Source organism: Leucopleurus acutus (genome assembly GCF_964270905.1).
Source record: "Leucopleurus acutus genome assembly, chromosome: 7".
Lineage (NCBI taxonomy): Eukaryota > Metazoa > Chordata > Mammalia > Artiodactyla > Delphinidae > Leucopleurus > Leucopleurus acutus.
In genome coordinates this window covers 11,381,229-11,394,987 of record NC_139150.1, presented here as the reverse complement: position 1 = coordinate 11,394,987, position 13,759 = coordinate 11,381,229, and the positions used below count along the sequence as shown (strand labels likewise).

The window sequence follows — 13,759 nt, the reverse complement described above, 5'->3', positions numbered from 1 at the left end:
TAACAGATACATAATAAAATGGTAAATAGCATTTGAACCACATTTGCATCTGTGATTACATCCTAAACCATTAAACTGTGCCTCTGCCCTTGAAAAGATGTCATTTCACTTCATGCTCATGTCACTTGTGTGTACTAGTATAATTAACAGGACAACTGAATAGTAGCTGGTTTTCTGGGTTCTGAAAGAAGATAAGCACAAACATGGAGAATAGCTTTTCCACCATCCAGTGAGTCTCTTGAGTGCTTTGACTAACTGAAGCAGGTTGCCAGCTATCAAGAGCAAGTAAGTAGCACCACAATATGAAATGGGATTCAAATCTTTTTTATTTTTTTGAAGAGCCTGCTTTCATCAAGAATAAAAACTTTTTGAGAGTGATACAGGGATCTCAGCACTGTCATTTCACTGCTCCTTTCCACCAAGTGCTTCAAGTACAGGGTAGGGTAGAAATAACTCTGGCTTGGGAATAAGAATATCCGTCCCCCCGCCCCCCGGCTCTGTGATTACATAGCTGTGACATAAGGAAGTCATTTCACCTCTATGGATCTTACTTTCCCTTCTATAAAATGGGATGCTTAAGCCAGATGAATTTCAGCTTTAAAATCCTGTGGTCTCATTCCCACACATTTTCAAGGCCTCCTGTAGTCAGAGCCCAAGCTCTTACGGCACACATTACCCTCTCAGCAGGAGGCTCCATCTGCTCTGGCCAAATGATCTCTAGGCTCATTCGCAGTTTCTCCTCTACCTTGTTCTTCAGCGCATGTGGGGTGTTGGGCTCTCCCTTCCACTTACCCCATTCTTGCTGTCCTTGCAGTCTCAACACAAGCCTCACCCACTATATGATGTTTTCTCTGACCATCTCAGTCTTTCCCAAACTCATTATCCTTTTGGATAGATATTGTTTACTGTGTCTTTACAATACACTCTGGACTAGACTGAGAAATGCATGGACAGCAGAGCTCCAAGTCTGATACCATTTCCATACCACCCAACATAATGCTACACATTCTGAACCTTCCTTTGCCCTTTTGTAAAAGAGATACCACCGCCACCTATCTCCTAGAGTTGCTGGGAAGAATAAATGAGGTATTACTGTAAAAATGTCCAGCATGTTGACTAGAATCAATTAAGAACTGAAATATTAATTTCCTTCCTTACCTCCCTCTATCTGGTGACTAGTCTTCCCACAAGGTGGTCTACTGAGAAATGTACTCATTTGGGAGATGGATGTCTAGACTGTGCTAGCAGCCTAAGCGGACCTTGGGCAAGTCACGATTTCTCTACAGCTTAGATTTCTTCCAGTGATGATAACAGCACTTGTTCTCATCTTTTATGACAGAAGGATAAAATGAGATAACACATGAGAAAGCACTTTCTTTTGAAGAGCTACCAGCATTATTATTTTTCATAAGTCCTAGTTTCAGAAAGAAAAACCTTAAAACAACAGAAGAGACAGCAAGATGCCAATGTTAATGGGTGATTTGATGACGACTGTGAAAATCCCACTCTTGATATAGACTAGAAATGTCAGAAAGTTGTATTTACTGTTCCTTGAGGTAGAAAAGCACAGATACTGAAAAGATTAGGTAGCTTTCTTTTTTGAACATAATCACCCGGGGCATTACTCATCTCCCATGACGACATACTTTCTAAGTCAAACAATATCATAAATACCTCTGCGGGGCATTGTGGGCCTCAGAATCTGGGCATATCCATTTGACAGTGCTAACTGCGAGCTAATAAAAAGCAGTGACGTTAGAACCTTTGTACTTTTTTGTAAACAAACTTAATTATTATTATCTCTTCTGCAGTGAAGTATGCCACAGTTAGAAGCGGGGCAACAGAAGAGAAAAAATATAGTCCCCCAACTAAGTTGATTTTTTTGTATCAATAAAAGTTATCAATGCCTACAGGGTGCATAATACAACACAATGTAAGAAAGAACCATTGTATACAGTAAAGATTAAAATATACCCATAAAGAGACATTTCTGTCCCAAATTGTTTTGTGAAAAAAAAAAAAATGAGGAACACGATTAGGGGAGGGTAATTTGGAGAGAAGCATTTTAGAAGAAAGATGTTTTTCTAACAAAATAAAGACATCGGCCGTTACTGGTGACAAAACAGATTTTAGCACTATAACTTAAGGACTCTGTTTTTCTTCCATTTCAGAATGTAATCACCCAGACAGGTAGGTAAGTAAAGATGTGTGTGGGGCATGAGATAGGGAGTGTGTGTGTGTGTGTGTGTGTGTGTGTGTGTGTGTGTGTGTGTGTGTGTGTTGGGAGGGATTTAATCTCATTGCTTATTTCTTCTAATATTAGTTTATAAAGTCAATTAAGGAATACCTATCCAAAACAGATCACCACTCTTATCAAGGAGTCAAGTAAAGATATATTCTTATTTTTCTTTGTTAAATACCTAGTGACATTTTAAAAACATTTCACCTTTATTAATTTGTATAAATATGCCCTTGCCATAATTTGTAATACATTTTATAAGCAACTGGAGGAGATTTCATGCATCACTAATTCATACATATAAATGTGAAGTTTGCATTAAACGTCTCTAAACAAAACCCTACTTCCTTGCTATTTTTAGAAGGAACAGGATAAAGAAGAGACAAGAAGACTCTCATTACAAAGGCTGACCCTCTTAAAATTAAGGCTATTCTGTTTTGAGCATCAACCTGCTACTAAAACAGCCCTGGTACCAGGATTTTAAAAGGCCCGAGTCTGGAAATACTACGATGGTTGATTGGCTTTAAAAAATAACATGTTAGAACCACAGAAAACAGTGATTATAAGTAGCTGGCAACATTCCAAAGCTGCTTTTTAGTACTCCTTTGCTTTTTAGTATTCTTTTAAACTCCTTTGGCTACCAGTTCTCATCTCACACCATTTTTAGGTTTATGCCAAATAAACCAGGACACTGCTACTACAGAGTGTAGAAAAGATCCAAGCAGTACACTACCCACACGCACTCTAAATCACTAAACTCCTTCAGGTCTGCCTCGTCTGGGTATACTAAAATATATGGTAGAACCTTCCTGAAGATGGGCACATTGCACAGCTTTCTTGGAACAGATTATGCCACTTATTATTTATAATGATATTTTCTAAAACCTCTGTCGCTAAAAGTGGAACTTAACATTTATACAGTCTAATAGTTCAATTTTCCATGAAGACAATATTACGAATAGGCAGCAATCAAATGAAAAAATAAATGATTGCAAAAACAATGCTTAAACTGTAATGAAAAATACAGTAGACCTTCCTTGAAAATAAGATTAAGATGACTGTTTTGTCATTTTATTAGCATTATTAGTAAATTATAGTTTTATAAGTTAAAAAAGCTCTTCTAAAATTGTTTTTTAAAATAAGTCATTTAAAAATAAGCTATTGGCTTATTTAAAAATAAAAAAACAAAAAAAGACCCTCAGACTATTCTAATTATCTTCAAGTTCTGATATTCATACCACTTCAAGAAACAGTTAATCATAATGCAAATACTAAGGAAATGTTTAGATGATTTTAATTTTTTAGTCTAGAAATCTATTGAAAATGCTTATTTCCCCAGAGATACCATTCTTAGACACCTAAACAAAATGCAAGACACTATTTGGCAATGTGCTTTTTAAATAGCTGAACACCTTTAAACAAGTTGGGCCTATGCTGATTTAAATTTTAAGTTGAAGTCTAAGAAAAACAAAGTCTATATAATACTCATAAGGCCATGGAGTTATGCAATACTACTTGGTTAAGTCAAATATATTCCTATTTCAATAAAAATTAAATAGCACTGGATTAAATACCAACCATTCTTAATCATGGTTTGAGTCTGATAACCGAAATAAAAAATTTAATGTCATGCAAAATATATCTCACAAACTAACCAATGCAAAGCTCTAGGCTTTAAACTTTTTGATAGTGTCAATAAAATCCCCAGGAAAGGAGAATACTGCAACTCTCCTTGGAACATAGGTGTTTTAAATCATGGTTAAACAGACAGAATGTTAAGAATGGTATGGTTTTTATTTTCCATAGCAGGTTTATTGACACTTTTTTTTCTAGTAAAGTTTGAAAATCTGACACTACCTGTCCACATAGAAGGGGAAACAAAACTTGGTCAAAGTCTGTAGAACTTCCTGTGGAGAGAAAGAGAGATAATTTATACATCTAATGGGACCAATAAATCTAACATTAACCATGGCACACAATCTAGCAACTTTACCCTAAAGAAAGAGGAGACAGATGAAGAAATATGGGCTTTATCAATTACATGGGAGGAGTACCAGGCAGTCAATCATGAGAAATAATAAACATGATCAAACTTCATTAAAAATGAAAAATTAATCAAGAATCACACATGGGCAAGCAGCAGGAGCCGTGCAGGAAAGCTCTGAAGGGAGGGAGGCGGGTGGGTTGCTGAGTGTTAACACCCCTCCAGGGACCATCTCCAGCCTGACCATATGGATCAGAGTGAATAACACCGAGCCACATGGGTTTGGCCTGGCAGGGCCGCTGTTGCTGGCACCGTTTTTGCCTGTTACCTAGGAACAGAGGGGGCCAGGATTAGACAACGCTTCCCAACATCAATAGGCCAAATCACAAGCAAAATAGAAAACCAACTGGAAGATAATTGTCCCCGAACATTGTCAACTACATTTTTTTAGAGTTTAAAACTTTATTTACTTTATAAAGAAGTTGCCATTTCTGGCATGAATTTATTTTGTAATCAAACTATAACAATTTTAAGTGTGCAGTATTTTTAGTCATTATCATTAAACGTCATTATCAAAATGGAACACACTTACCTGCTTGTAATTTATAAAAATCCAAAGCAAACTACCAGTTTAAATGTCTTTTTACAAATATGTAGGTACATAAAACCAAGCACATTACTCAGGGGAAGTATACAAAAAGGGTACAAAAAAAACCCAGAGTGACATTTCAAAGACTTACTCATAAAAGAGAAACTTCTAACATTAAGAATACTATATGAGACACAACATACAGTGGTGTGCGACTTTTCCCAATAGATACATTTCACGTGCACAGAATATATACAAACAGCAACACACAGACCCAAGTAATTAATCATTACTTCCTTCACAGAATTTTCTCTAACTTGACTTAATTTTAACTGCAGACTTGGACAGACCACAGTTGGTGCTTATCATAAGTTCATAGACCAATGTTATAAATTTTAAAAAAGTATTCCTTTCATGCATTTGATTTGCTTTTTAACTATTTAAAATCCAACTTCAAGACAAAATGAAGAACACATTTTTCGGTCATTGAGAAGCTGGTTCAAATTAAAACAAACCTGCCCATTGCAAATCCTAATCCAAGTGATAAATTAAAGATCAGTTTACAAATGTAGCACTTTTCTAACCAATAATAATGAATTATCAATGCTAACTGAATTGATGCTTCTCGCTTCATTTATTTTTAAAACCAGTTCTATCACTCAAGAAATAAACCACATCAATCTAATAACCCACTCAATGAAGCAGAAAGCACACTGACTTTCTCTGCCAGAGCATGTTCTGCCTACATAGTTCAATTGAGCATATCCTATTTTTTTTAATATCATTTTGGGCTGGGTGTATATCACAGCACTGTTAAGGCATGTCATGATACAGTAAAGGAATAGAAAAGTGAAAAATGAAAAAGGGCGGGTAAGAGTACTTCAGCATAACCTGAGGCATTACTGATACATTAATTAATTTCATAATGTGGCATATTCATAAGACCGTACACATACTGTTTTAAAACTCATAGTAAAATAAATTGCAATAGGTAATGGGGAATCAGAAGAACAATAGCAATTTTTCAATGCATAATGTTATTATCAGGCAAATATTGGCAAAGAGATCATACAACACATTCATTTTAATGTCTGCAGTTTTCATTATAAAATATATTATAAGCCCCATAAACAAAACTCTTAGGATTTACACACAAAAAGAAATTCCTTACAAATTCCTTTCACATCAAGTTTCAAATACCACAGAGCATTGCTTGACTTTAGTTTATGTACCAAGCATTCTCTAAAACTCAGTCCCCAGTGCTCACTCATTGCGAACACCAGCTACAAAGACATTTATCCTTTACCCTTCAAAAGTTACAGGTGCAGACGTACTCCTCTACTCTATGCTGGAGTTGAGCTGACAAAAGCCCTCAAGATTTCTGAAAGAAAGGACCCCCATGGCTACAGCAGAGTCAGAGAAATCTAATATGCCCAACTTATTACTCACTACAATACAGAAACTACTTACCACTTTCTAATGTCAAGAGTAATAAGCAACCATGAACTTGTCTGTCAGATAATATTAGAACAAATATCAAAATACCCAATGTAGGCTGAGTACAACCCACCTCCCAAGAGCTTTCCTTTTTACCCAAGAAAGCAGTGATAAGTCTAATTAAGCAATGGGGCAGGGGGATGGGGAGGAGGGAAGGGAATATAGGCAAATGTAGGCACATGTTTGTGCATTACAATATGTTTCTTCATGTTTATGATATTACAAGAGTTTGATATTCCAATTTAAGTCAAACAGCACAGTAGTGTGCTGTCAGAGGAGAAAACAAAAATGAGCATTGCTCTGTGTTAGGCAAATTCACACATTATCTCAATCAGAACTGAAAAATCAAACTTCTCAGTTTGGGAAGGGGAGGACAGGAACAGGGAGGGGAAAACAAGTAATGTTTCCTGTAAATAAAAACTGCTGAAATAAACCAATTTTTCTTAATACTGATGTTCTCCCCATATATAAACAGGTAACTACCTCATCCTCTCTTTCCAAAGAAAAACACAATTACTTCAATATGAAAAGTACCACTCTCTGAGAGAGGGGACTTTAAAACACTGATTTAAACATATGTTGAGCATCATGCTTATAGCAGAGTGTCCCACAGTCTTTCAATGTTAACTTTACTGGGAAAACAGTCACTAGCCAGTTACCAACCCATTTTTCTCTCTTGAACCTGTGTCTCTGGCTAGGGAACTTTCTTTGTAGAAAGTAATTCTCCTGTTTTCTTCTCTCTCTTTCTCTCTCTCTCCTCTCTCTCTCTCTCTTTCTCCCTCCCTCCCTTGCCTACACAAGCTCTTTCAGACGACCAGCCTCAGTACAACCTCAACTGCCACGCAAATCATAAATCGGATCTTGGAGATGCAATACAGCTGATGAAATGTAAATGACCTCGTTGCTAAGGCAGGGGGTGGGGAAGATTGTGCCAGCTCTCCAGATCAATTCCCAAGTTTATATTTTCACAAATCTTTTTATGTACAGTTTGATTTTTTAACATTTTAATGAGCAAAAAGTGCATCTATAGTAGCCAGTCACCACAGTTAAAGTGCAGGGCATGAACTAGATCCCAGGAGGGAACCAGTCCACCATGTCACTACTGGCTTTAGGACATTTGCCACCTGGTTCCATGTCCCCAGGTTCCAACTCTTTTCATAATCAAAACACTGCTGACATTATAAACCCCAGACGGGTTTTCTAAAATCCCTCCCAATCAATATATCCAACACATAACTTATTGGAGACAACACTGAGCTCATTGATTAAGGTGAGTTCAGTAGCAAAGTTTTCAAAATAAATGAGACAAGAATACAGAATTCAACCCCTTTGTGTCACCAGACAATTTATGAAATAGGCAATTTCCAAAAGGGCTTTTCTTCCCAACACAATATACAATACTTCATGTGGGAATAAGTAAGAGCAGAAGGGGCAGGGGGGGAGCGTGGAGGGCAGGCAGTTGCACTAACCTTTCAGTTATGGGTATATTAAGCAGCAGATCGCACAATGCAGTAGAAACGCAACAACATCTACAAAGCTCTGCCCACAAGGAGATACCAAATCTCAGAGTGTGAACCAAAATATGAAATCAACAACCCTAACACTGGATTCATTTGCAAGTGAAAAGAATTCAAGTTTCATCTCAGTCTTCTTTGGATTCATTTCACCCAGTTTGAATTCTCATACAGTCAGAAGGCCCATCAAGGGACCTTATTCCAATCCGGACAAAGTCGATTATGTTCTAATGAAACCGAGCTATTCCCTTAAAAACCTGGTAAAATTTTACATTTATAATATTATCCATAATAGAATCCTATCTGGAGGCAAAATTTCGAAGACTAAATTTGATGTAGTTAACAAGGATTATTAATAATGAGAGGCTAAACCAATTCCCCCTGAATTTGGAGTGCGGGGTGGGAAGGTGTATGAGATACTGCAACAGCCATCAGTTCAGATGTCAAATACTTTGTTTTCATTATTTCATTGAAACCCATAAACAAAAATTAGTTGTATTTGGCAGATGAAAACAAATGACAGTCAAACACAGACATACGCACCCCGCAAATAAATGCCATCTGAAAGACAAAAGTGCAGGCTGATTATAACGTCCACTGGGGTCACAGAATGTTGGGAGGTGAGGCACATTCTCAGTAGTCCAAAAGGAAAAAGAAAATGTGTGCAGGAAAACATCTAAATAGAGCAAAGAGACTGCTTGAATAAATTAATGTATTTTAAAATATGTAAAGCTACAATCACCCTCTTTGGAAATTGCTGGTATAGTGGTCGATAATTCACCTTTGTCCAAAAAGGAGTGAAGGAGGAAGAAGCAGGAAGACAGTAGGAGAGCATTTCCTGAGTCTCTCATATGTAATTTATTTGTTCATTTCAGAATGTAGATGTGTGATGAAAAGATCTGTGGAGCCCAAATTCCTAAAATATTCTATTTCTATGTTTAAAAACAATTTTTAATAGCATGAGGTAAATGCTGACCCTCTAAGTCCTGCAAGTGAGATCAGTGCAACTGACTTGAAAGAAAAGGCTTTGATTGATGATCTCAAAACTCAAGTTGAAAGTTAAAAACAGAACACACACAAAATCCAAACATACAAAAAAGCTAGCAAAATTTCTACCTTAAGCCATTTCAAGTTAAAACCAGGGACTCCAAGTGAAAGCTAACAGAGGTTTTAATGCTTATGATTCAGAAGAGTAAAACAGAATGGTAAGAAGTTCTTAGAAGCTTAATTAGCACCAAGTTCAACAATGTTGACCAGAAATTTCCTAAATATGAAAACAGGAAATACAATTTTTCTCCTTCCCTATAAATGTCAACTTAAACCCAAGATCCATACTATAGTTACAACCAAACTTTTATTTTTTTCCAATGAGAAAAGGCTTTGAATAAGGGATTTTACAGAAAGGCCTTTCAACACCCGAACATAAAAGCCGGGTCAAATTTCTAACAACGCTGCTCAAATGCTACAGAGTCTGCTTCTTTTCTTTGGTATACTTCAATATTTACACTCAGTTCACTTTTTATAAACTTTAATCTTGAGTCATGCATATGTTATCATTATGCTAACTTGTGTAATATCTAATATGCATAGTCAATGTTGTAATTCAAAAATTAAATTACAATAAGATATAGAAATTCACCATTTTCTGTACCATGTAAACTTTATATCTAAATTATCAAGGACACTAAGTATATAGGTGGAATGCTTACAACAGCAGAAGAGCCACCTCCAGAACTACTTTTAAGTGTAAATCTTCATGACCTTTGAAGTCTAAAGTAAAAATACTGAATCTTATACAAAAATTTTTTTAATTTAACACAATCACTTTATCCTTTTGTATCCTTCCCTTTCTTCAAAAATTACTTAAAGTTGTCCCCAAAGTACGATATTATATAACATTCTATATTCTCGGATTTCATTTTATTAACTTTAAACCTTATAGCAAAAGGTTTGAAAATGAGAGAGCTATATTTATAAGGTCAATGTTAAACACCAATAAACTTTGTGACACTGTTTCAAATACTTCGAAAATGAATAAATGATTTGGTTTGAATCTCTTGCAATTAGCATTCAGTGGTATCGGTAATATAATTCCTTGCACTTAATAGTATTACTCTACAATATTTTGCTTTGTTCATTTCCTTAGACATTTGAAATCCTATTATCTGAACATTTATGTTATGAATTTATCTAAAAGAAAGAAAGGTTGGGGAAAATGTGGGGGCGGGGGGAGGAATGGTTGGTGGGGGACACACAAGTCAGCACATACCAAAGGAACAGAGTCCCAACAGTGAAACTACAAACATGATTTCACTGAAGAAGCAACTTGCCCTCAGGAAGATACTATTAAAAAAAAAAAAAAAAAAGAGCACTAATAGAAATACTATTTTATAAGCATTTAAAATCTGTCAGCTTTTAAATATTTTAAGTGCACACAAAAATGTGCACAGATGGGCAACTTTTTTACTTACATTTGTCTAGAAAAAAATCTTTCATTATCAAGCTCAAAGTCCTTGAATTTTTTAAACTTAATTGTGCCTCTATTTCTTAGAATTCATACCCCAAGGCCAAAGCTTTCCTGCCACCAGTCCTTCAAATCTGACTTGGACATTACACGGGAGGAGGCTCCAAGCCTCCCTGAGGTCTCACTGCTTTTACAACACGCGAAAAAGCAGTCGATAATGGGCCCATGCTGAATTCACTGCTCTCCACGTCTCCTCTTGGGACACAAGCCTAGCAGATGTGATAAAAACTGTGTCAGAGAAGTGGCTCTAGTTTGTGCCTTAATGACAACTTAAACCTCTAAACCAATACAACCAAAGGACTAACAGAACTGGCTGTTACCTCTCTCTCCTGCCAATCTTCGAATATCTCTGAACTAAATTAGCACCTCTACCCACAACATCCCTTGCCACCCCACAAAATCCATTCTAATTTTAAAAAATAAATGAATTCAGCAAACACATCGGCGGCATGAGTATCTGGGCTCTGTGTGTGTGTGTGTGTGTGTGTGTGTGTGTGTGTGTGTGTGTGTGTGTGTGTGTGTGTGTGTGTGTGTGTGTGTGTGTGTGTCCTATAATTAAGCCTTAACACATATTCCATGTAGTTTATATTTTCTCAAGGTATGACTGTACATTCAGATATCTTAAAGGACTGCCTGGTATATTTCCTCTGATTACCATCCCAATAACCATATTAACACGTACAACTGGTAGCCTTACAGTTTCCCAAAAGCCCCTAAAGGTCTAACAGTTATTTTTAAATATGTTCAACCATAGGAAAGAAAAGTGATATTCTGAGTTACTGAAACATTCTAACTATTAAAATTTATACAGTGGATTTTTAAAACCGTGGGTAGTTATACTTTAACTTGTAAGAACCCTTTGTCTAACCTAATGATATGGTACCAAAAAAATAGATTTAAATGTGTACTTCTGATAACATTTTCTAAATTCTATAATTCAGCCTTCAGATGATAGGCCTTTTTACCCAGTATCTTGAAAGCCTATTCAATCACAATTGCATACCCACTTAATCAGCAATCATTGTTCTGGGATGCAGGACTTTGTTGTCAAGACAAGCACCAAAACCTTAAAAAAATTTTTTTCAGAACTGGCATAAGAAAAAAGTGATCTTTGTCAGACAAGGACAAATTTATGCAAATCTTTTATAAACATTCACAAACATTTATTTAGCTTTTGAAATGTTGGCCTCATTTGAGAGCATGAAAATGAGGGGGAAGTAGGAAAACGCAAAGGACAGCTTAGAAGCTGGCACGCTACATAAATATTCAGAAGGAAGATTATAGGATTCATGTTAGGCTGTCTTAGGCTTCTCCAAAGTCCACACAGAATAGCAAAGAACAAAACTAACGAGAAGTACAGCAGATGTTAGACAATGCATCAGCCTCTTTTCCTCTCTCACTTGGCTATACTTGGACGCTTTTATATTTCCTTTCAATATGGTTAGGTCATTCAAGGATTCTCCTATAGACTATGTATTGTGGCTACAGATCTATAAGCTGGAGGTCTGTCAGCCTTCCAAAAGTTTCCAATGAAAAGGCATTATGCAAATTCTACCTCTCTTACCCTCTTTCAGGGGGGAAAAAAGCCTCCAGTATGCAGTCATCAGAGTATTGGAAGCCCCAGCCTTCATTTCTGTATAGCTGTGTTTGCCTCAGGGCCACGCTGCTTGTTTTGACAGTGGATCCCCCTAGATAGTTGGGATTAGTCGAGCTTGTTTAGATAAACTTGAAATCAAGGCCTTCTCTAGGTAGACAGCTAGATGCAGCTACCGAGTTTCCAGCTGCCTCCTCCTTTCATCCCCAAACAACTGGAGATTCACAGTAGCTATCACAGCCACAGGCTATGTCACATACAAAGGTACAAAATTAAAGGCTGCTAAAAGAAGCCTTTGTAAGTCTTAGTGCTAAAATAAGGAATCTGTACTGCTTGGTTTATACAAATTATTCTAGCACTACCAGTATGGAACTGAAATCATCAGTTAACAAGGCATATTAATCAAGATTCCCAGCTTCTTCAAATAGACAGGATGATAGTTTGATAATATACTTAACCTTAGCTCTTGTATGAGAGTAATCACTTAAAATGTTAAAAAGGAAATAATAGGCTTTATTTATCCAGTGGCAGGGGATGTCAGACACTGTCAACAAACACTGTGAGCAGAATATGAAAATCAAAATGTAAATATCAAATCCGCTTTTGAGAGGGAATTATTTAGCAATTGATTAGATAGGGCCTCGGTTCACAGTCATTTCCAATTACAGAACTGTTTCATAATCAACTTTTATTTCCCACAACTTGCAAATTCTGATGGAACAATATCAGGAGGATTCAAGAACTGAGGAAATTTATACTCAGAACAGAATAGATCGACGACATCTCATTACAAAGACAGAAGGCAAGTGATATGAAACACTATTGATATAAAAAAGTATACAATTCAAATAGTTTTCTAAAATCTAATACTCAAAGATTTTACTCTTTTGCAACTAGAAAATGTCTCTTCAGAGGGCCAGCAAAATACAAAGAAAATAATTCAATTCCACATATATGTTTTATTTCACTTTACATATCTTGCTCCAACACGTCAATGCTAGTGTTTACCTGAGGCTGCCTGGGATAAACTAAACACAACCAAAATAGGTTTAAACATTTTCCAGAACTATTCTGTGATAAACCATACAGTACAGAAGGCCTCTGACCATACTGTCAAGTCACATAAAGCAGTCTTCAATCAATCAAGTTCATATATCACCAAAGAAAATGTGCTCTCATAATTTAACAGCTAAGTCACTATTTAAAAGAAAAGCCTTAAGACATGTAAGACATTCTGGAACTGCAGTCATCATTTGAGGTTTTCTTATGAAATTTTTGGTTTATTTCATACACAACTTACAAACTAAAGAAAGACTCAGCAAACTTTTTCTATAAAGGGTCAGGTAGTAAATATTTTAGGCTTTGTGGGCCACTTATGGTCTCTGTCACAGATTCTTCTGGTTTGTTTTTTTTTTCCCAACTCTTCAAAAACGATAAAAATCACCTTAGCTCAAAGGCCCCAAAAAACCAGCCCCAACCTCTGATCTAGAGTGTCAAGGAGCTGGTCACACACCATTACCCAAACAAACTCACGAACACCCCAAAACTCAAATTTAGAAATTCCTGAAAGGTAAAATGACAATGTCAATCATGTTGGTTCTCTGGTGATCCAACAATTCACACATGATTATTGCTAAATGGCCAAATGTCTATTGCATACTCTCTTTTGGAAAAATTACTTAAAATACAAAATAATACAAAGAATTAAAAAGAAAACATATTTCCACTACTCAGAATGCACAGCTGTTTTGTGGCATGGACTCTTCAGAGAAACAATTCCTTCTTATATTAACAGTTCACTACTACAGTTTAGGTCCA

The 13,759-nt window shown here is 36.3% G+C and overlaps 1 protein-coding gene across 1 annotated transcript in view; it reads right to left on the bottom strand.

Annotated features, from left to right (window-relative positions):
- The window catches only part of DENND1A (DENN domain containing 1A), a 548,251-nt gene that overhangs the window by 373,412 nt on the left and 161,080 nt on the right, over positions 1-13,759 (bottom strand). Inside the window, 3 exon segments of the mRNA XM_082843076.1 lie at positions 1,675-1,685; positions 1,688-1,736; positions 4,097-4,146. Coding sequence (XP_082699202.1) covers positions 1,675-1,685; positions 1,688-1,736; positions 4,097-4,146 — 110 coding nt within the window.